The sequence below is a fragment of the Sus scrofa genome, chromosome 13 (assembly GCF_000003025.6).
Source record: "Sus scrofa isolate TJ Tabasco breed Duroc chromosome 13, Sscrofa11.1, whole genome shotgun sequence".
Lineage (NCBI taxonomy): Eukaryota > Metazoa > Chordata > Mammalia > Artiodactyla > Suidae > Sus > Sus scrofa.
Window position 1 is genome coordinate 45396507 of NC_010455.5, and position 23387 is coordinate 45419893.

At 43.0% G+C, this 23387-nt stretch overlaps 1 protein-coding gene across 12 annotated transcripts in view; it reads left to right on the top strand.

The window, feature by feature from the left end:
• The window catches only part of ATXN7 (ataxin 7), a 158467-nt gene that overhangs the window by 40157 nt on the left and 94923 nt on the right, over window positions 1-23387 (top strand). For 10 of the 12 annotated variants that reach the window (XR_002337616.1, XR_002337614.1, XR_002337615.1 and 7 more), the window contains exons 3-4: window positions 5090-5401; window positions 5629-5697. Coding sequence is in view for 6 of the 12 variants with exons in the window: in XM_021069178.1 (XP_020924837.1) it covers window positions 5101-5401; window positions 5629-5697 (370 nt within the window). In the remaining 6 variants the exon portion in view is untranslated. Of the gene's footprint in view, window positions 1-4600; window positions 4721-5089; window positions 5402-5628; window positions 5698-23387 lie in introns of those variants that run through there. The other 2 variants (XM_021069176.1, XM_021069177.1) reach the window with 2 other exon arrangements.

The following is a 23387-nucleotide window of genomic DNA, read 5'->3' on the forward strand; positions in this document are numbered from 1 at the left end:
GGTCAGAGGAGGGTGAGAGGAAATGAACAAAGGCACAGCCAATTTTAGGAGGAAATCAAGAAACTCAAGGCCACGTATTCCTAATTCAGTGGATCTGAGTTTCTGGTTAATCAAATGACTGCAGCGCTTTGGGGATGATAATGGAGGATTTCTACTACCAACCCTGAAATTTGCACATATAAATACACTGTAGTTCTTGGCTTTCAAGTTTATTAAAATATATTGGGACTGGTGCTTCTTTCCAAATAAAAAGGCTGGTTGTGCGAGGTGTTGCATCTTAGAAAAGTATTGGACAGTTCCAGCCATTTTACGTTAAACTGAATTTAAAGGTTTTTTTTTTTTTAATTTTTAAAATTATTTTATTTTTTAATTTAGTGATGCCTTTGAACAAAGCACTTTACAAGTAAATCTGCTGTGCAGAGAATCCTTTTTGTAAAGAGAGACCTTGTTACCCTTGGCACTTAATGGGAACATCCCTAAATTTGGATGGTGAAGTAAGGCCACCTTTTAAATACATCCCTGGAAGGGATAAAATGCTCAGAACTTGGCAGCATTTCACTTCTGATGGCCTAGTTCTTAAGCCACATACAATCTAATTGGTGGTGACAGGTTTTTCCATAAGTGCATTTTGATGAATTAAAAAATTTTCCCTACCTCTCCCTCTTCTCACTTCCTCAATGAAGTTACTATGTTGTGTTCACCCTGATGCCCAGCACTTAGGCTGGTAGGCACTTAGGAACTTTTGACAAATTGTATCCTCATTATTACAGAATGTATCATTTATCTGTGCAGACAGATACTGAAGATCTTCAGAACTAAAAGACATCATCAGAAGTACACCTGTAGGAGAAAAGATTGATAGCATACTAGGAACACACTGCATTAAAATAAATGAGTATAAATTGTATTGTTTATTTTCTTTTTATGTCTTTGGGGGTGCTGAGGAGAGGTGTTTAGGTAAGAAGTCATCAGGTTTTTTTATTATAAAACCAAGTGTTTGACTTTCTGTTTTACTATTGTTTATAGATAGTGCCTGTTGTATAAGAACACTTTTAAAATGTTGCCCAAACTTGAGTATCACAACACTGTACTTTCTCAATAGCAGTTTGACTTTTGTTGGTGACTCATTTGAACTTTTGGGAAACCCAAACCAACTATGGATATCAGAAACTGCCTTTTCTGGAAGGGTTTAGGGCTTTCTCATACGGGTGAAGAGAGTGTGGGGAGATGTTGGGAATTGCCTGCCATTCTCTTGGTTCCTACACCTTCTTGAACTTGGTAAGACATTTCTCAGATAAGAATTGATCTGAATTGCTCAGTTTGATATAAGATACTTATTTATAATGTTTGTTTTGTGTTGTTTTGTAGTTTCCATGAATCTTTTAATGTAATTCTCAGAAGAAGCTTGGCTTTATCTCTGTTTTACAGATTAGGAAACTAAGATCCAAATAAGTTAGGTGACTTGTTTATGTTACGCAGTTTTTACATGAAAGAGCCAATATAGGGACACAGAAGGAATTCGAGGGACTGGCTCCAGAGCCCTCCCTCATTTTCCTTATCTATAAAAAATAATGCAACTCCAACCTTACACAATTGTGAATAGTTATAGAGGTAATGCAAAAGAGCACCCACAGCAATGCTTGTCACCTAGTAGGTGTTTGATCTTTGATAGCTGCTATTGGTAATATACTAAGAAGATATTTAATTTTTATTTTAAACCTTATTTTCTTTATGAAACCAATCAAAAGGGGTTGGTATAAAACAGGAATAAGGACAGAAGTTGAAATGTTACAAACTGCCATATTGACCCCCATTAGCTCAAAGTCATAGTAGTGAATCTTGAAGAATTTTCACATGTAAACGGGGAAATCAAACAATGTCTTAAGGAAATGGGATTGTACGTATGTTTGCGCTTCTTTCCCTTACTTTCATTCTCATTCTACTCTCAGGGATCAGAAGGGTTGTACTCAATGGGCAAGCTGTCCTTAGTAGCTATATAGGTAGATGGCCCAAAGCTTTTTTTCTTTTTTTTTTTTTTCCGGCTGAGCCCATGGAAATTCTGGGCCAGGGATTGGATCCCCCATCACAGCAGGGACCTGAGCCATAGCAGTAACAACTGGCCCTAAACTTTTATTTATTTATTTCTTGCTTTATTTTTTTTTTAGGGTCATACCCATGGCATGTGGAAGTTCCCAGGTTGAATCAGAGCTGCAGCTGCTAGCCTGCATCACAGCCACAGCAACACCAGATCTGAGCCACATCTATGACCTACACCACAGCACACAGCAACAATGGATCCTTGAACCCATTGATCGCGGCCAGGGATTGAACCTGGATCCTCATGGATACTGGTTGAGTTAGTCACCACTGAACCATAACGGGAACTCCTGCCCTAAGCTTTTATTAATGGCAGCTCCAAATGTCATTCAAAGTCAAATTTTTATTTATCTTAAATGTAGAATTATAAAAACGAAAATAATTTTTAAAATGTATACTTTAATCTTGGAAAACCAAGAAGTTGGATTTTTTTTATATATTTCTATAATTCTACAGATTTTTTCAGTAATTTGGATAAATGAAAAATTGAAGATCCACGTTGGTGACGTCCAAGATGCCTATGTTAAGAGTTAGGAACCTTATTACGAAGGGAATTATATGTTTTACCCATGCATTTTTTTTTCTCATTGATGCTTTTATGTAGGAAGTTAAAACATTAGAAATTTTTTTTTTTATTATCAAACATTTCTACTATTTTTGGTTATTCTCTTTTTACTGCTTCTTAGATAAGGACAGGAAATATCTATCCATAGTTTCTGGGGAACTTTTGTTTGCATTCAATCCAGGAAAAATTTTACGCACTTATTCCTAAACATTTTTAAAATTAAAAAAAAAAATCATGGAGTTCCTTGGTGGCTCAGCAGGTTAAGGATCTAGCATTGTCACTGCTGTGGTTCAGGTCTGTGTGTAGGACGGATTCAGTCCCTGGCCTGGTAACTTTTGCATGCCATGAGTGCTGCCAAAAAGAAAAAAAATAATGTAAAAATTCGTATATATGTGGAGTTCCCGTCATGGCTCACTGGTTAACGAATCCAACTGGGAACCATGAGGTTGAGGGTTTGATCTCTGGCCTTGCTCAGTGGGTTAGGGATACGGCTGTGGTATAGGTTGCAGACGCGGCTCAGATCCTGCGTTGCTGTGGCTCTGGTGTAGGCCGGCAGCTGCAGCTCTGATTCGACCCCTACCCTGGGAACCTCCATGTGCTGCGGGAGTGGCCCAAGAAATGCCAAAAACAAAATATATATATGCGATTTCTATATAAAGCATGTATATATATATATTATTTTTTTTTCAGTAAAGCTTTTAAATTTTGAACCTAAAACAAACTTACTACAGGAATCCCGTGTTGCTTTTAGGTTGCAATAACATTTCCTTATTAATTTACTTTTTAGAACATTTTTGTTTCTGCTAGTTGGACTTTGTTTCTTTAGCAGAGAAATTGGTCACCTCTATGACACCAGATGTTCTAGATAAAAAAAAAAAAAACATGAATAAACCGGCTTCCTTCCCACTTAGAGAAAGCACCTCTAAGCAAGCAACTATGACACATGCCTCAGGAGTGCTGATATTACTACTGTGTGAAACGTGATGATTAAAATCATTGTTTCTGTCTCAGGCTGCAGGTTTTCACATCAGTTTGAAATAACAGTAACCTTGGTGTGGTCTGCTACTGTTTGAAATACTTAGCATGCTTTCGTTCATTAAATAGACTTATTTTACATTTTTATCTATCACTTGAGCAAAAACTTTGCACGCAGTGTGGTGTGTTGGGGAGGGATGCTCAGTTTTGTGGGCCAGTGCTTACTTTGGTGAACAAAATGTAACAGAAAACAGTATTTTCTAGGAATACTGTACATTCACCTAAGCCGTAAGTTCCTGCCTTGCCCAAGCAGACACCATATAGAGGGAGAAGCCAACAACTCGTATTTACAACGAACGAGTTTTTTTTTTTTTTTTTTTTAATTAAAGGATAAAGGAATCACTTCCACGAGCAATGGAAGGGGCAGTAGAGAAATTTGGGGTGGTGTCTTCGAGACAAGTAAACGGATTCGCCTCGGTCTCTCTCTCAACTCCATCTTATTCTGATTTCATGGTCTTCTCTTTGCTGGACGAGTTCAAGTCGCCCGGGGGCATGCTGTGACCTCCAGTGGTGGGCGTCGGGCGGACACCGGGCTTCGGGCTGACACCTGGGACAGCACCTGGGCCGCATTTCCTTGCCTGCCCGCGGTTTCCTCCACGCTAGGAGTCCGCTCCGCAGCGGCTTCCCATTCATGCTTTTGACAGCTGCGCGGCAGCCCGCGAGCTGAGAGTGAAGTGCTCCCTGAACCCGCCCCTGCGCCCAGGGTCCGGCCCAGAGCCGGAGGGCTCGACGGCGACGCCGCCCGCTGGTGCCCCGAGGCGGGCCGGCCGGCTTCTCCATAGGTGGCTGCGTTTCCGACTTCGCCCTGGCTCCACTCCGGGGGCTTGACGTGCAAACTTCGCCGGAGCGAGCTGAGAGGGAGGGACCGGCGAGGGGGAGGAGGCGGCGGGAGGCGCCTCGGCTTAAGGGAGCCAGCCGGACGCCGCCGCTCGGACGGACGCGCGGACGGAAGGAAGGAGCGGGGCCGCCGGGCCCGGCCCGGGGATGCGAGCGGCCTCAGGGTGGGCAGCCCGAGGGCCGGGGGTGCGTCTCGGGCCTTCCTGCCGCGGGCCGCCGCGGCGGGGCTCGGGGCAGGGGCGGGGGCAGCGCCGGGCCCCGGTTTCCGCGGCGGAGGCAGGCTGGGGACCTTGCGCCGCGGTGGCGGGCCGCTGGCGCTCGTCCCCTCCCCCGAGGGGCCGCTGGAGTCGAAAGCGAAAGCGAGCCCGCGCCGCGGACTTTGCGCCCGGGGCGGGGGTTGGCCCAGGAGGAGGCGGGCTGGGGGGCTGGGCGGCCGGGGGCGCTGTCAGCGCGCCCCACCCGGCCCGCGGGCCGCGCACGCCGCCGGAACTCCCCGGCGCCTCCTTAAAAGCGGCCCCCGCACGACTCTTTTCCCCCTTTTTTGTTACATTGTAGGAGCGGAAAGAATGTCGGAGCGGGCCGCGGATGACGTCAGGGGGGAGCCGCGCCGAGCGGCAGCGGCGGGCGGAGCAGCGGCCGCGGCCGCCCGTCAGCAGCAGCAGCAGCCTCCGCAGCCTCCGCAGCCCCAGCGGCAGCCGCCGCCGCGGCGCCTACGGCCGGAGGACGGCGGCCCGGGCGCCGCCTCCACCTCTGCCGCCGCCGCAATGGCGACCGTCGGGGAGCGCCGGCCCCTGCCCAGTCCCGAAGCGATGCTGGGACAGTCGTGGAATCTGTGGGTCGAGGCTTCCAAACTTCCTGGGAAGGACGGTGAGTGTCCACGCCCTCCTCTTCCCCACGCCCCCGGCTCCCCCATCCTCTGACCCTTCTCCTCCCCTCCCCCGTCCCTTGGCCCGCCCCCTCGGGGGTCAGAGATGCTATCGCTCTGTTGGGGAACGCGGAGGTGCCCGCACCTACTCACTGCGTGCGTGAGCGTGCGTCACACTCCTGGCCACTGACCTGCCTCTCCCCTCCTCCTGTGTGTGTATATCTCCTAGGGACGGAATTGGACGAAAGTTTCAAGGAGTTTGGGAAAAACCGCGAAGTCATGGGGCTCTGTCGCGAAGGTGAGTTAAGCCCCCTGAAAGGAGTGTACAAGCCCTGGGGAAGTATTCTGGCAGGCTGACCAGAGCGGGAGCTTGAGCCCACTAGACCCACTACGCTCCCCATCTCCCTATGCAAGGATGCTGCCTGAGGAAGAAAAGGGAGGACGGAGCTTTAGGAAAATCCAGTTTCTGGGGGCTTCCTGTAACGGAGAGGCCAGAACCCTTCAGTGGAGGTCTGGCTGAGTGCATTTTGAGCAGCATTGCTTAGTGATGAGCTCTGGGGACTGTAGTGAGTTTAACCCAGATCAGGTGTGACCCCCTTAAGGGTAAACACTAGTGGAGGAAGGCGTCAGCTTTCAAAAGCATTTCCACGAATGCTTTGAGGGGTTCTGGAAAGGAGACCTTGCCACTTGAAATTCTCTGCCGGCAATCAAAATGAATTTTTAATTTTAAAAAAGACGCCTTACCTGTGCAGCCTTATTTCTGCGGGATTTAAATTACAAAGATTCATCGAAAGGATCATCACAGCGGAGGAGCACTTGGTTGGAAGTTTTGGAGGAAAGTGGGGTGAGCTACCAAGATGAGGATAGGGCGCAGAATTTTCTATGGCAAAATAAGCCTTTAGTACTCTTTGGTAGTGAAATCAGAATCTAATTTTTGGTCAGTTTTTAATAAAACTGGTATAAGGATACTCTCGGGAAATATGTGTCTAAAGGTGTGCCTCCAAATTAAAGGTCTGGTATCTAGGAACGATCAGACTTTTCCTTCAGATTTTATTTTTCTGTGAATACGTACTTTTGCTGTCAAATTCTTATACCAGACCTGGGCACACCATGCTCAGAAAGGACTTCTGGAGGCCAGTCAACTTTAGATTCAGTTCAAAGTGTTCTTCAGTGGTAGTATGGACAAGGACTTGAGTGAGGTTTGGTATCCAGAATACTGAGTTTATATTCCCAGTGCAATGTTATTTCTTAGTGAGGCCATTTATTTTGGCATAGTTACTGTTAAGTGTACAAGAATAGGTAGAACTTTGGCAAGTGGAACATTTTTAAAGTCCAGAGTTTGCCCATTGTTACTCTGTCTCCACGTTTCTTGTTTTTAGTGTCCATCTTGTCTTTGAATTCACTGTTTTGGTGTTTTGAACTGCCCATTTGTTGGCCTTTTGGCATGAAGAGGAAGAGTAATACCAGTAGCAGCTCTCTGAGAGCTTCCAATTGGAACAGATTAGAGAGCAAATTAGTTAATTTTGAGACTGAGAATTGCTGTTTGAGAGCAAAGGAAAGAGAGGGAAGGCACAGGACTTGCTGGTGATGTTGCAATAGGAAAAATCAGTTGTTAGTCCGGTTTTAGTGTTGAATTGGCAGCCTGCCTGGGCTTAAAAAATTAAAATCACTTGGTGGTAACTCTCATAGAAAGCACTTGGAGTAGAGATTTAGAGGACCTGACCCGCTCCTGTTCTTAGTTTTTATTCTCTGGGTGTGGATGCATTTCCCATAAAGGATTTCTAAGTGTGTTAAAACATGGTGCACATTATTGGTAATTCCTCTATAGAGGATGAGTAAATATAGTAGCATTTCACCGGGCAACTTGGTTTCAACCGAGATTCAACTAAATTTAGTTGCTTGGACTCACTTTTTGCTATATCTATTATTTTCTGTTGGGACGTAGTCACGAATAGATTTTACCAAGAAGGTCTAGGACCTCTTAATTACTTTATTGAGTCACAAAGGGACTGTAGATTTGCTTGTGTGTGATTCTTACCTATCAAATTATTAGTGACTTTTAGAGGTGCCGTTTTGGTAAGCTGCTCTAACATTCAGAGGATGTGGAAGCAGCCAGGACAGCTGAAACTGCATGCCAGTTTCGAGACTGAACTTTTAAATTCAGTCAGTTCTCAATTCACTTGTGACTTTGTGGATTTTCCGCAGCAGTTGAAAACCTGAGCATAAAGATGTTCAGCACTAACACAGTAGGCCTTTTGTTTTTGTAACAAATAGTTCACGTTGTGCTGCTTAAGAAATAAAAAGATATTTTTAAATTATCAGAAATTATTAGGCAATTCTCGTTTGTCTTTGGTTGAGATTATCTCTTACCAATAAAAAGTCTTTTGGAATTAAATAAATGCTAATTCCATTTGTCAACAAAGTTAAATAGAAAAATACGTTGATAAATTGAAAATATGAATGATGTACTAAGTCAGAAAGTTCCCATCTTGGAATATGTTTCAGAATATTGACCAGACTTTGAAATCTCCAGTTCATGATTGTGTACCTAGACGTTAGAAATCTGATTATGAGATAATGTTGCTTAATCTTGAATTTTACCTTTCAGAATCTAGCTTTCTGTAAAAGGAGATGATAATTCCTACCTCCCATGGTTGTTGTAAGGATTGAAATTAATTTAGGTAGTATGTGGAAAATCACTCAATATGTACTAATTTTAACCTTTGGTAACTGCTGATGATACTAGGTCCTATCTCCTAATTTGGTATTTATCTAGGTCGAAGGTTTTTAACCTAGGGCATCAGTGGGCTTCAGGAGATCATAATTACCCTGAAATTGTATGCAAATGAATATGTGTATCCATTTTTGAGGTCAAGGGTGCCCGGCTTCTCTTGGATTGTCAAGGATTCCTCGCTACCTCCCAGATTCAAAACTGCAAAACTAGGATCCCAGTGTTTTTTCCTTCTCTGTTTTTGCTCTTGTAGCTTATTTTGTCCAACTCCCTCTTAGATTAATGTTATGGGAGCGGTGGGAACTATCGATTTTGATGGGAGTGAGATTATGTGTGGTTTAGCTAACATATCATCCTCATCTTCCTGTTAGTGTAAATGGGCAAATGTTAGGATAAAATTCAGGTATCTTTCAGAGGTCAGCCTGTTTTTTTATCTGCATCCTCATCTTTTTATTGCTTGTTTTATTCTGTAATTTGTAAATTTTTTTGATAGCCCAAGTTGGTTTTGGTGGGAAAAATTAATAATGTATTTTTAAATTTTTTCAGAAGAGTAAACTCAGAAGAAAATTACAGTTTTCCTAAAGATAATTTTCAAAATGGTGGATTTACCAAAAAAAATCTTTAAATGAAATTAATTGGTATGAGTAACTAATATTTCCATATTAGTACCTAAGCATGTAAGGAGTCTTACAAAGTGAAAACATGAAATGCCTTAATTTCACAGCAAATTGAAACAAAATATAGTGTCACTCTGAGAGTCAACAGTAGAATTGAAAAAATGATATTTTCTTTGAAAAGTTATTCTTAACTTCTCTTAAGCCCACCTTTTGTACGATATCAAAGTACCCTGTACTTGTCCATTCTCCAAACTCAGGTAGTAATCACCATTTGAAAGTGTGTCTTAGGTAGTGGCTCTTCTATTAGTGTGCCGAGTCCCAGAGGACAGGGATGTTATTGATCAAGACATATTCAGTGTGGAGTTCCCGTAGTGGCTCAGGGGTTAAGGAACCAGACTAGTATCCATGAGGATGCAAGTTCGATTCCTGGCCTCGCTCAGTGGGTTAAGGATCCAGTGTTGCCATGAGCTGTGGTGTAGGTCACAGATGTGGCTCAAATCTGGTGTTGCTGTAGCTCTGCTTCAACCCCTAGCCTGGGAACCTCCGTATGCTGAGGGTTTGGCCCTAAAAAGACCAAAAGAATCTATATATGTGTGTGTGTGTATTCCATGAATATTTGCCCCCAAAAGGAATGAACTGGGCTGCTAGGAAGATTGTAGGGTTCGAATGAACAATTTTCCATTGTGTTGTGACTCCAAAAAAGAAAAAAAGATACTGTTCTCTGGAGAGTTGTGCTTTCTGGACGAAGGGGAAGCCAGAGACTGTCTTTCAGCACTTCCTGTGTCTCCGTCTTGAGTTTAACAACCCATTTACACTCTCCCAAGAGTGCAGACAAGACACCACCTCTCATATCTCTGATATTTAGGCAGGGGAGTAGGATGGCAACCTAGGGTGATAGACACAGTTGGTGACAGGTGACCGCCCTCTCAAAATAACAGAAACATAAATGAGTCTAGGGCAAGATGGAAAAGAGATTGGTTAGTACCTACAGGCAGCTAGGTAAAAAAAAAAAAGCGAGGGAGGTGGGTAGCCTCAATCAACACAGACTGAGTCAGCATAACAGTACTACCTTTTTCTTTCCTAGGGGAAAAAATTGTTCATAGCAGTTAACTGAAAACAAATTGTATTTGTGAGAAAGACTTTTAAAGTAACTACCTTATAGGCATAAAATCTTCTCGCTGAAGTAAAGAGCATTTCTGTTTTCCTCTAGGATTTCTCTTACGCCACCCCCCCAACTTTTTCTTATGGACAATTGGAAATACACAAAAGTAGAGAAAATATTTTAATGAGCCTCCTCATGTCTTTGCTACAACTTAAATAGCTAACAGGTCCCTGCCCAGTTGTGTTTCATCTCTTCCCCACTCTCCACACACAGTTATTTTGAAGTATGTCCCAGACATCATATCATTTCTTTCTGGTTTTCTTTTTTATGCTTGCATGGACTTCAGCTTGTCTCCTGCAGAATGGAGTCTTTTATGTGTGCTACGCCTTCTTTTGAGCCCGGCTGTCATTTGTGATCCCCTCAGTGAGTGTGTAAGGGTTCTGCAGGTGGCAGTGTTTGCAGTCCAGCCAACATCTCAAGTGGAGTCCGAAACTAAGCCTTAGACAAGAATCAGTTCAATCCAAGTTCACTGCATCAGAATCTCTTTAATACACGTTGAAAGGGCACTCAGTTGATTTGGTTGCAGATTGCCCACACTTGACACTCCCTGGATGAGTGCTGGGGCTGCAGTGATAGTGAGCAGTGTCCATACTGTGACAGTTATCCTGTAGCTCTCCAACTGTTAAGTCTGCACCAACCCAGGAATGAGAGAGCCCCTTAGACCTAGAGAGACACTTAATAGGAAGGATTCTTTTCCTGAGTGTGGCTTCTTAGCTATTTTAATGCAAACTACAGCCTGTGGGCCAAATCCTGTCTCCAGCCAAGCTAAGAATGCTTTTTACATTGTTGAATGGTTGAAATAAAAACTCTCAAAAGAAGATGATTATTTCATGACCTTTGCAAAAATATGTGAAATTCAGATGTCAGAGTCCATGAGTAAAGTTTCATTGGAACATAGCCACAGCCATTCATTCAATGTCTGGCTGTAGCCTCCATACAGTGAACTGTGGAGTTGAGTAAGTGCCACTGAGACCTTGCAGTCCATCAGGCCCCCACATCACCAGCTGGCTCTTGACGGACAAAGTTTGCTATTTCTGTTTTTATGGGTGTCATGGTTAATGAAGGGAAACTCATTCTGCAGAATGTGATTCCCGTACTCCTTGAACTTTGTTTTGAGGGGGAGGACCTTCAAAATAGTAAAAACCACTATTCTTTCTTTTTTTTTTTAGGGCAGCACCCTCGGCATATGGAAGTTCCCAGGCTGGGGGTCTAATCGGAGCTGCAGCTGCCAGCCTATGCCACAGATCTGAGCTGCCTCTGTGACCAATACCACAGTTCACGGCAACGCCAGATCCTTAACCCACTGAGCGAGGCCAGGGATCATGGATACTAGTTGGGTTCCTTACCCCTGAGCCATTATGGGAAATCCTAACACCCACTATGGTCTTTTTAGGGCCACACCTGCAGCATAAGGAGTTCCCAGGCTAGCGGTTGAACCGGAGCTGAAGCCACTGGCCTATGCCACAGCCACAAGCAACACCAGATCCAAGCCACGTCTGTGACCTACACCACAGCTCACGGCGATGCCGGATCCTTAACCCACTGAGCAATGCCAGGGATCATACCTGCATCCTCATGGATGCTAGTCAGATTTATTTCTGCTGAGCCACGATGGGAATGCCACAAACCACTATTCTTAAACCAAAGTTTAATTCAGCATTGAAGAAGTGTATTGAGCTAGAAGAATACATGTAAGGCTTTGTGTAAGAAGGCTCCTATTTTTGTCACTTTTGTCATTCCCTGCCACTTTTCTAGGGCACATGCCTGTTTCAGGGCAATTCAAATATAGAACATCAACAGAGCTCTTACTGTCCCAGCTTCCCAGAGCCTTGGACTGTGAAGATAGCGCTTGGCTTTTGTTCAGCCCTGTATAGTATATAAATCCTCGGGAGAAGGAATCTTGACCTTTCATGGGATTTTCAAAAGGGTACCCTGATGCAAATTCTTGAGAATGTCTGCCCTTAAATTGGCTTAAAGGATTTGAAGCCCTGTTGAAGGCCTTGGGACTTTATGACCAGAAGGGCTTTATGACGGCTCCCTCTTCACCAGGAGACATGTGTCCATTTTGACTGATGTGGAGGGCTTATCACAATCTTCGATCTCACATCTTTATGATATTGTGCTTCTGACAAGCATCGCTTCTGACAAGTATCCCATCTGTCACAGTCCATGGTGAATTCCTCAACCTGCAGAGCTTCTCGGTTAATGGAAACCTTGCACATTTCCTGAAGCAGAATGGGGCTCTTAATGCTGAATGTACCCCATATACAGTTCTGTGTGTTCTCATGGATGTTAGTCTCAGGAGGAAAGAGAGGGAATTTACGCATCATTGTTGAGTGGGACCTACATGTTATGTGCTCTTATTTTTCTCTTATAACAACATCTTACTTCCTTGGTCCACATCTCACAGTGTTCCTACATGTATGAGGACAGCTCAAGTTCAGTGAGAACTTTACTCTCTGCCAGCACAGGTTTTACCTTATGCATTCTTCATAGCTGTCTTATGATCTGGGTGTTAGCATTATCCCTCTTTTAAAGATGAGGAAACTGAGGCCCAGAGAGATGAGTTACCTTACCAAGATCACAGAGACTCTGTAACCCAGATCTGCCTGACTCCACAGCCTGCGTTAGCTTACCCTGCTGCTGTGCTGAATCTTGTGCAGAATGTGCACCCACTTTTCATGAGCTAGAAGAGATTGCTGTGACCTTTGTTTTCCTTATCTTTGGCTAGAAATACTTTTACCAAAAATTAAAAAAAAAAAAATTGAAGATAGCAGCTTTTTTCTTGGTGTGCTTTACAACAATCTTTATGTTGTTTTGGCTGTTCTTTTATAAATCATTTCTTTGTGAGGGAGGGCAGGCATGCACAGTTTGCGTTAGAAGTAATTGGCTTTTTAAAAAAGATTAAATGAAAGCTAAAGTTGCAGCAGATAGCAAACACAATCACTTGGGATTTGTACTATTAAAAAAAAAGTCCTTTAAAAAAAGAAGTGAAATTTCACCATTTAAATGGCACTTCAGCACAAGATTGCTTTTAATCACATTGATATTCAAGGTTTGTGGCAGTATTTCTAATAAATGTGCCTCTCTGATTATTAAAGTATTTTTTGATTGAAGTTCCAAGAAGAAAAAGAAGCCTGTTAGTAGCCTTAACAGTTGGAGTTACTGTACTTTTGAGAGGAAGGCAGAGGATTACATTTATATTCATCTTGTACAGCAGGGATTATTATAAATGAGCAAAAGAAGAAAAATGATTTTTTGCATTTCAGGCATTCATAACATAAAACTAGATTAAGTGTTCTTGTTCCTCTTTGTAATAAAGACCCTGCTAACATGAAATACTTTTTTTCTTATATGTAAGCTTATGGCAAAGAGAAAGTAATAGTTATCAGTTGGACTCATAATATTAACACAGAAAATATTCCCATTCCAGGTTATACAGATTTTTTTCCCCCCACAATCCTGAACTCCAGTAATGCAGAAGTTTAAAAAAAAAAAAAAAAAAGAGGAAGAAGAACACTTTTAACCACTGGTGCCAGTCTTTTTTGTTTCAAACCAGAAAGTTTCTGCAATAAATTGGGAAGTTGAAGTAAATTGGGGAACAAAGTGCCTAATTATAGTATGTATAATTAGATATAACATATATATAAGTCTTGAAGTATGAGGGCCATTGTTTGGGAGTAAAGGACAGTTCTTTAAATTTGAAGAAAGTTTCAGTTTGGGAAAGGCTCATTGCATTGTCCTTATTTTTCTCATTTCTTCATGGATTTTTTTGGAGATCACTGTGTATTTTGGTGTTTAATAATCACTGCTTTACATCAGCCTCCCAAAGTGTCTTTCTTGTAACCCTGCTTCTGTGTGCTATGAGTAGGTACTATGCAGAAAAGGGGTTCCATGTGGTAAGTTTGCAGAAGACAACTTTAAATAGATGCTATACTCAGAACTCCAATTCTGGAGTTAAACAAACCTGTCTGCACATTCCAACTCTACTAGGTGAGTAACTTAAGAAAAATTTCCATAGCTTGGCTAAGCCTCAGTCAACTTCCTTGTGTAATGGGACTGTAGTAGTAGTAGCTCACAGTGACTGGGAGGATGAAATGGTATAGTGCTCTTTCAGCCCTTTGTACAGTGTCTGGCAGAGTTACTGTTCAATAACATTACTTGCTAGATTTATTATTTTTATCAATTATGAAAGTGCAGTGTTGTGAGCATGCCTCCAGTCAGGTAGTTAGCCAGGACTCTGAGAGGAGCAGCAGGAAGTGAAATGCCAGTTGTCCTTTTGCAGGCAGTGTACAGGCAAACCTCAGTGTGCTCAGGACAACAGAGTGTTGCACATGAACCTGAGCTCCCAGCTTTCATGGACTCCAGTGAGAATGAGAAGTGGGTGCTGACATTTCTTGTTTGCTCCTTTAGTCCTCTCTTTTGACTGGCAGAGGGAAGCCCAGTGTGAGGATTGACTTTCCCCTGCCTGTACCCACTTGCACCTGCTCCTCTCCTGTGGTTCGCCTGTAGTTTGTTTCTTTCTGTAATGTTTTACAAAGCTCTTTTTCTGGACAAGAAAAGTAAATTACAGCCTACAAGATCAAGTCATCTGTACTTAGTTGGGAAATGGGTCCGAGGTAGCAGAGGCTACTATTATTATAATTTTATGTATGTGTGCTGGTAGTCTTGGAGTTTTCTGCCTGATGAGAGAATCTTAAAAACAGCCTTTTCAATTTTCAGAAATTTCCATTTTGACTTGAAGCAATTCTCCCTTTAAATTACCTTGTTCTCTTTGGACACTATATAGACAGATAAGTTTTAATGGAAAAAATATTATTTCTTATTACTGAAATTAATACATATTTTCTATAAAGATTTTACTAATAATGGTAGTATGGAATATGAAGGCCATCACTCTATAATCCCACTCTAGAGTCCAAGGGTATAACTGCAAACAAGGTAAGAAGGCACAGCCCTGTCAGGCAGTTGGTTAGCAGGTGTTTGTGGAGTTACCCACTAGTTACTAGGTTCTCTCATGGGTGTTGGGATAGAGCAATGCCAGTCAGTCTAGTGAAGTAAGATACAGTAAATACACAAACATTTTTCAAGGACATTGAGTAGTGGAAAGTCAATAAGCTAGGCTGGTGAGTTGGGGCTGGAGGGAGGAGGGTTCAAGCTGACATGATCAAGGAAGACTTATCTGAGTTTTAACATTGAGCTGATGGGAGTTGTGAGAAGTGTCCACTGAATCTTCTGGAAGGAGGGGGAAGTGTTCCAAGCAGAAGGAAAAAGCCAAGTGCATAGCCTCTGAGATGGGCATGGACCAGAGAGGAGCGAGATGAAGCTAATGAAGGTCAGCTCACAGAGGCCAAGGTCAGGAATTTGGGCCTATCCTAAGCGTGATGGGAGCCTATTAGGGGGGTAGTAGCTTCAGCAGGCAAGTGGCCTGATCTAATTTGTGATTTGTAAAGACCACTGGCTGTTGCGTGATGAATGGATTGGGGAGAGGTGTTGGTGGCTTAGATCCTGGTGGTGACACTGGCAGGGTAGAAAGGTTGCCCTTTTTAGGTTATATTTCAGATGTGGAGTTGATGGTTTAGTGGAGAGTTGAATGTGGGTGAGGGAGAAAAGTAAGGGTTGAAATCTGAGGTTTGAGCATCCAAGTGGTACCATCTAATGAGCTGAGGTATGGGGAGGCTCAGAGCCAGGAACTCTGTGGCCACACTGTGTGTGATGTACTTGCCATCCTCAGGGAGCTGTGGAGTCAGCAATTGAATATGTAGCCTGGAGCTGGTGGAGCAGCCTGGGCTGGAGCCCCTGGGTGAATCTGCATCCTCATTGGACAGAGAATGAGGAAAATTGGGGGATGTGTGAGTTCCCCTCAGGTACAAGGGTCAGCACAGAATAGAAGAGGGCTAGCTGCCGACCCCTCCTTAAAGGGATGCGTGGGTGATGGGGATCTGCAGGGGGGGGAGCAGTCTCCAGAGAGGTAGGGAGGGAACCAGGTGAGCGTGGGGATTCCAGAGAAAGCACCTCAAGTGAGGAGTGAGGACCTATCTCATGTGCTGTGGTGAAGTAGAGTAAAGCCAGGTCAGGGATTTGATCTCTGGCTATGGCAGTGTGGAGGTCCTTAGTGACCTTCTTCAGGAGAGTTGGGGAGGCAGATAGCTGGTAGGAGAGTTGGAGAAGGGGAGAGGGCAGTGTGGGCAGGTCTTCAGTAGCTTTGTTTTTTTTTTTTTTTAAATGGCCGTGCCCATTACATATGGAGAGTTCCTGGGCCAGGGATTGAATCTGAGCTGCAGCTGTGGCAATGCCAGATACTTTAACCCACTGCACCTGGCCAGGTTCGAGTCTGCTGCTCTGCTGTGACCTGAGCCTCCACAGTTGGATTCTTTTTTTTTTTTTTTTTTTTTGTCGTTTTTCCATTTCTTGGGCCGCTCCCACGGCATATGGAGGTTCCCAGGCTAGGGGTCGAATTGGAGCTGTAGCTGCCAGCCTACGCCAGAGACACAGCAACGCGGGATCCGAGCCGTGTCTGCGACCTACACCACAGCTCACGGCAACGCCGGATCCTTAACCCACTGAGCAAGGGCAGGGATTGAACTCGCAACCTCATGGTTCCTAGTTGGATTCGGTAACCACTGCGCCATGATGGGAACACCCACAGTTGGATTCTTAACCCATTGAGCTACAGTGGGAACTCCAAGAGGGTTTTGCTTTAAAGAGAGTGGAGAAATGAGGCTGTAGCCAGGTGGGGCATAGATAAAGGCAATAAAGGGAAGGGTTTTTTAGTTTTGTTTCAGGTTATTTATTTCAAATGGTATTGGAACATATTTGTCTGCTACGGAAATGATCCAGGAGTGAAAGATAATTGATCACCTGTGAGAAAATGGATAATCACAAAGACAGTAAATACCTTGTGAAGGCAAAAGGTGGTGGGATCAGAGCCCAAATGGATAGGTCAGTTCTGGGTTGAATCTGAGACTTTTCTGTGGTAATGAGAGGAGGAACATGGGGACCAGTTGCAGGTCAAGACGTGGAATTGTGGGAAGATAAGGTAAGGGGTTCTTTCCTGTCATTTCTGTGAAGTAAGAGCCAAGTTAGTTGAGAGTAGAGTCATCAGTTGAGAGTGGGTGGAAAGAATATTGTATGCCTTTTTCTCGAAGTATCAAGATACGGGTGATGGGGAGGTGTTAGTCAAGTAAACAGCAGTTCGGTATCCTTCAGAGGTCTCCCAGTGTGCTAAGAAGGAAATCGAAACTTCCTATCAAGAGCTTTAAGGCCTTGGATGGTGGGAATGTGAGCCCCAAAAGTCAGGAATCTCAACAGCTTGAGGGGGAGTAGAGTCGGAGCTCAGGGTGGGGAAGCAGGGGTCAGGCAAGGAAGCCTCCCCCGAGGTGGTGAAGGGGAGATTTGGATCTTCTGTTAAGCCGTGAAGGGGGAGTGAGCTAGTGTGATGAAGAGCATATTCTGCAGTGGGGGCATCTCTGGTGTGGGGTCGAGGGGAAGCCTGGAACTCCGCTGCAGCCCAGGGACGTGTGTGCTGGAGGGCATGAGATAGAGCTGGATGCAGCAGGAGAGAAGTCATCCTGAGGAGAGGTTTGTTTGTGTCCAGAGGCTGGGCTCTGAAAGAGCACCATGGTAGTAATTTGGACAATGAATTGGCAGTAGCTGAAGTAGAAGTAGGAGGCCAGTGGGGCCTGTAGCCACTTCCTTAGTGTGAAATCCTCAAGGGTCTAGGTAGTTGTAAACTGAGGAAGTGAGGTTTTAAAATAGAGCTTAAATATCTAAAGTAGATTGTTTCTCTCTTGTAAAACACTTCCCTGGTTTCTGTTTGTTTGCCTTCATTCATTGATTTGATTCAGTGTGTGTTTGTTGAGCATCTACTTTGTCCTAGGTATCCTAATTTTTAGGAAAACGGCAAATGTTCTAGAATGCCTCACAGAGTTTCTGTTTCAGTGGGGAAGAGAGTTTTTTTTTTTTTTAAGTGAAAAATATGGTTTTTAAAGTGAAATATATGTTAGCTGGTGATGAGTGGTGTGGAGAAGGATTAAGTTGGAGGCATACAATTTAAAATAGGGTGAGGAGTTCCCTGGTGGCCTAGCAGTTAAGGATTTGATGTTGTCACTGCTGTGACACAGGTCCTGTCCCTCTCCCAGGAACTTCTGCATGCCATGGTTGCAGCTAAAAAAATGGGGGTCAGTTAGGGGTGGAGGATGGGTCCCCAAAAAGTGGGTGGGGCAGAGAGAAGGCAGTTTTCTGACCTAGACTTGCAGGGTATGAAAGCCTGAGCCAGTGGACATGGTAGATGGCCTCAGGCAGAAGAAAGGGCAGGTCCAGAGGCTATGGTGGAAGAGGATCCTGGCGAGACCCACAGGGGCTGGAGAAGTGCCAGTCGGGGAGTGTAGCATCAGAAATCAGCTGCTGAGGGTGTGGGAGTGAATTGGAGAGGCAGATTACATAGGGCCTTGTGGCCCATTGAAAATCCAAATCCCTTTACTGTGGCACACAGGGCCCTCTGGATCTAGCTCTGCTGGCCTCTACTGGGCCGGCCAGCATCACTGTCTGTGCCTCCTGGCACGCTGGCCTCCTTCCAGTCCTTCCTGCAGGCTAGGCTGGTCTCCACTTCTGAAGTCTGGCTCTTGCCTAGGATCTTCCCTCTCCCTATGCTCCTACCCCTCCCATAAGTCAGGTGTCACCTTCTTATAGGAGCCATCTGCATCACTGTCACTTTGTAGCCCTTCTCAAAAACCATCCCTTAGTGTCTTGTGTCGAGAGAACACAAGCCATCACTCTTACTAAAATGTCATTACTGTTAGATGGAGGTATAAATGTTGGCTAGAAGGAATTTCATAGCAAGTTTTTACATAAGTCTTGGCTAAGTTTGCAAATTTGACCTAAAGGGGAAAAACAATATAGAGTAGCCACTAATGATATTCTTCAGCCTCTGGTTGATAGTGTATACTGCAATAACATTTCATTCCCCTGTTGATTATAAAGTTTGATAGTCCATTGTTCATCTTTATTCCCAGTGTTCCAGCACCCTGTTTTTGGTTGAGTTAACAATATGTTGTAGAGAGAGAAATGGTTTTGGTTTTGGAATAACTGGTTATGTACAAAAAAAATGACAGTGTGCCTGAATCCTCCTGTTACATCACTGGGGTTTTCTTTCCCAAGATAAACTCTGTGCTTTTTTCAGTCTCTGAATAGGAAATTTATTTTCTGCCTTCCCTTTATTCCTCTTTCTAGGGCTTTTTCTGTCTCCTCTGATGCACCACTGTACTGGGGACAGGCTCAGAGTTTACTGTAGATTCTATGTACTGCGCTTTCTATTCCTCTTATCTTACTCAGCCCATGTCTCATGAGGTTTCTCATTGTTAACTGGCAGCTGCAATGGCTATTTCTTTAAAAGATCTTGTGTTTGGTAGATGTTTTCTTAAAAGCTGGTGGCTGTTGCTGAGAATGATCTGTGTTGTGTGAGTTTATAATCTATCCGTGAATCATAATCTTCTCATTGAAGAGAGTGTTATGGCAGGGTAATACATAAAACAACTGATTTTGTAATAATTTAAAAACCAAACCACATTAATAAAGTTGGTAAGTACTGGTATTCATGAAGTGCTGAGGAAAGTTGGAAAGCACTCCTGTTCATCAAGTTCTTTGTAGAAATTTCAGTCTTATTTTTCCTCACTAGTAATTCTAAAATAAGATCAGTTTCTTAAAGATAGGAATTCGATAGAAGGCTTTTAAGAATTAAGAAAACATGTCAAATCTTGATAGCTATATGGTTTGCATACAACTTTATTTGAGTGGGAAAATGTTTTTTTAAAAGTATTTGATCAGATTCAATCCCTGGCCCAGGAACTTCCATATGACATGTGTACAGCACCCCCCACCCCGCAAATTGACTTTTTTGGTGTGTCAGTTATATCTCAAAAAATAATTTTAATGTACCGTACAGAGAGAACTGATAAAAAAAATACAAATAATACTTTATCAGTTTGAAGCCTCTTATTTCAAATAAAAATTCCTGAAAAAAATTTTTAAAAATTACTAACTACTGTACTCTTCAAACTTAGAAATTATAAGGACCTTGTATGCCCATTTGTACTTGAAATATTGACTATCTCCTTTTATAATTTATAGGTAAATTCTATTAATCATCTGTGTTTTTAAAAGCTCAAGTAATGTTTTTTTGATATGCTGTCTAGAAAGGCCAAACTTTAAATTAAAATTAATAACTATAAAGTAAAATGGGTTTAGGTTCTGAGATCCCTGTGTAAAATCAGATAAATTCCTGATTTTGTTGATCATTAGGATTAGGAGGAGTGAACCTTTCAGTTTTTAGCTTTGTATGCTACTCTCTTCCCTCTTTACAAGATATTTTAAAAGTACAGTTCAGTGTTTCTGATGTATGACCCCAATAACATTAATATCATTACTGTATATTCCTGAAGAGCTTTTTTAAAAAATTGGTAGTCAATTGGTAATTGTGTGTATGGGTGTATTTTAAGACCTGTGATTAGATAAACCAGGTTATACCAAGTAGAGCAAAAAGAGCTCTAGACACAAAACTGTATACTATTTTTACCTCTAAATATAAATGTGATAATACTCTTTACATGTATAACTTTTACAAAAAGAAAAGAACCTCGGCTCAAATATCATCTAAGTCTAGTTTCAGATTGTGATCTTGTCATTTATTTACAGTGTGTTCTTGGTATTATTACTTGCCATTCAAAGCTTTAGTTTCCTATTCTGTCAATTACATTGTAGTCATGTGGTTACTGTGGAAACATAGGAGTTAATACAAATAAAGCTGTTAATACAGTGGCAAAAAAAAAAAAAAAAATTATTTGAGGAGTTCCTTTTGTGGCTCAGGAGAAACAAACCTGACTAGTATCCATGAGGATGCAGTGGGTTAAGGATCTGGCTTTGCTGTGACTGTGGTGTAGGTCTCAGATGCGGCTCAGATCTTACATTGCTATGGCTGTGGTATAGGCCAGCAGCTGTAGCTCCAATTCAACCCCTAGCCTGGGAACTTCCGTATGCCACACATGCAACCCTGAAAAAAAAAAGTATTTGAGAACTGGGAAAACTCTTTTGAAAATTAGAATCACTAGTTTTCTACTATCTAATTTACCAAATCCTAGTTGATATTAAGTAGCTAAATTGATTGATCTGAACTCTCATTCTTTTTTTTCCCCCTGTCTCTGCCTGTCTTGCTGGTGGTGCTTCTCTAAAAGGGAAATAGGTTTCAACAACAACAAAACTTAGTGTCAGGTATTTCTCTCTGCTTTGGTTGTGTTGCATTACTGTGGTCTTGCCTATGTGTGACACGATTGACACAAGGCAGTGGAGTTTGCTTGAAGGCCATACAGCCAGCTCTTCCCCCTCCCAGCATCCTGTCTACTCTGCACAAAGTAGGCTCATACAACCTCTCATCAGGGAGACAACTGACAGGTAGTGGAGAGATGATTGAGAGGCTCCCATTCATCCACAGGAACTGGGAACTACCTGCTCAGGAGCCTTTGGCAGGAACCTAGGGTTTTGAAATGGTTATGGCTAAATTGGACCTATTTTTTTTCCTGCAGGAAAAATAGGTCTTAATGTATATTTTAATGGTTTTCAAATAGAGCTGATTACTTTGTGAGGTTAGACTTTAATACTTAATTTCGCTAAAATTTAGCAGCTCCTGTTCAGGGACAGCTTTCCTTCCATTTAAAAAGATAAGTTTTTATTTTTATTCTCAAATCCCCCAGAAATGTTCAGTGCTGCCAGTTTTATGAAAAGGTAATTAAGAAGTGAGTAGGGAATATATCTTGCAAGTGGTTGGTTTGGCATCATCACTCACGTTCTTATTTGCCTGATGAAAATATCTCGTAATAAGATCCCTCTGTGTGCAGCCCCTCTACAGCTTTCCCTGGAAGGCCTTGGCCATAATTACATCTATATATGGGCACTGTCAAGGGAAGAGAGGAGCTAGAGTGGAAGAGTAGCCACCTGATCTTTTTCAAACCCACAGTTTAAATTTGGGGCTGGGTTCTAACATACCCCTGTTGCTTAAGGATTTTTGTACCAACTTTCAAGGCCCTGAGCAGGTGGCTGCTTCTGCAGAGAGCTAGTAAGAGCTTGCACAGCGGTTTTGTTGACTCTGGCTCTTGAGGGCCACATGAGGCTCTAGTGGAGATGGAGCAGTGCTATTGCAAAGAACTGCTCCGGAGTTCAAGTGAAACGGGTCTGGTAGAGCTCGGGAGTCAGTGGGGTGTATGTTGGAAGTTTTAACTTCATCTTGCTGCTGCTTACTTATAAGCATCCCCTGAAAAAGTAAAGGGGAAAGCATGAAGCTTAATTTCTTAAGATGCTAACTTGCCTCTGATAAAGGTTTGGTGAATGGTACCCATGGTGGTCCCATATGTGGAGTCACTGTTCAGAATGTGTTTGGCCTTGACTAGGCTGTCAGGAAGGAAGAGCCCCTGGAGACCTGAGAGGGAGCTCATGAACTTTATCTTACTGGCCTGTGAGGCCACTGAGAGGCCATTGGTCAGTGTTCCTTCTTCCTTAAGGCCTTCTGTCTTCTCTTCAGAAAGAAGATACATCGTTGCCATCTCTTCCTCTGCTTTGTTTCCAATGCTCTTGGATGCATTTCTTCGGTTTAGGTAGTCTCCTTTGTACACCCATACCCTCTTTAATTTGACCCCCTACATCTCTGTCTTATTTCAGGAAAATAATTCACATTAAACCTTTCTCTGGAGTTCCTGTCATGGCACAGCGGAAACGAATCCGACTAGGACCTATGAGGTTGCAGGTTCCATCCCTGGCCTCACTCTGTGGGTTAAGGATCCAGCGTTGCCGTGAGCAGTGGTGTAGGTCGCAGACTCCAGCTCAGATCCTGTGTTGCTGTGGCTCTGGCGTAGACTGGCAGCAACAGCTCTGATTAGACCTCTAGCCTGGGAACCTCCATATTCCTCGGGTGCGGCCCTAAAAAGACAAAGGACAATAAATAAATAAACCTTTTTTCCTTTACTGTCTCTCATCTTATGTCATGACATGGGTGATGGATGGTAATAGTGACTGTGATAAACCTGTGTCAGAGGGAAGAAAAACCTTGAGTGTCGAAGGGAAAACAGACATACGAAGAACTACTGTGTGGACTTTGGAATCAGGGGTTCTCAAGCAGGGCTTATTTGAGCAATGTGGAGACCTTGAACCCCTTCATAGATTTATGCAAATGCTCTCTGTGTTTGTATAAGTAAAGTGTTCTAGGGGGAGACAATAAGCATTTCACAGATGTTCAAAGGCCGTCACGATCCAGTAGTGTTCAGCACCACCAATGAAAACACCCCATGTCGTCTTTAAAGACCCTAGCATGTCTCCATTATTATTTTATTTGTAGTTAAAGCAGGTTTTTTTTTGTTCAAGTTCCCATATTCAAGAGAGGTATTTTTAAAATTTCCTATTCGGTTTCTAAATTTTTTGTTTTACTTAATTAGTAC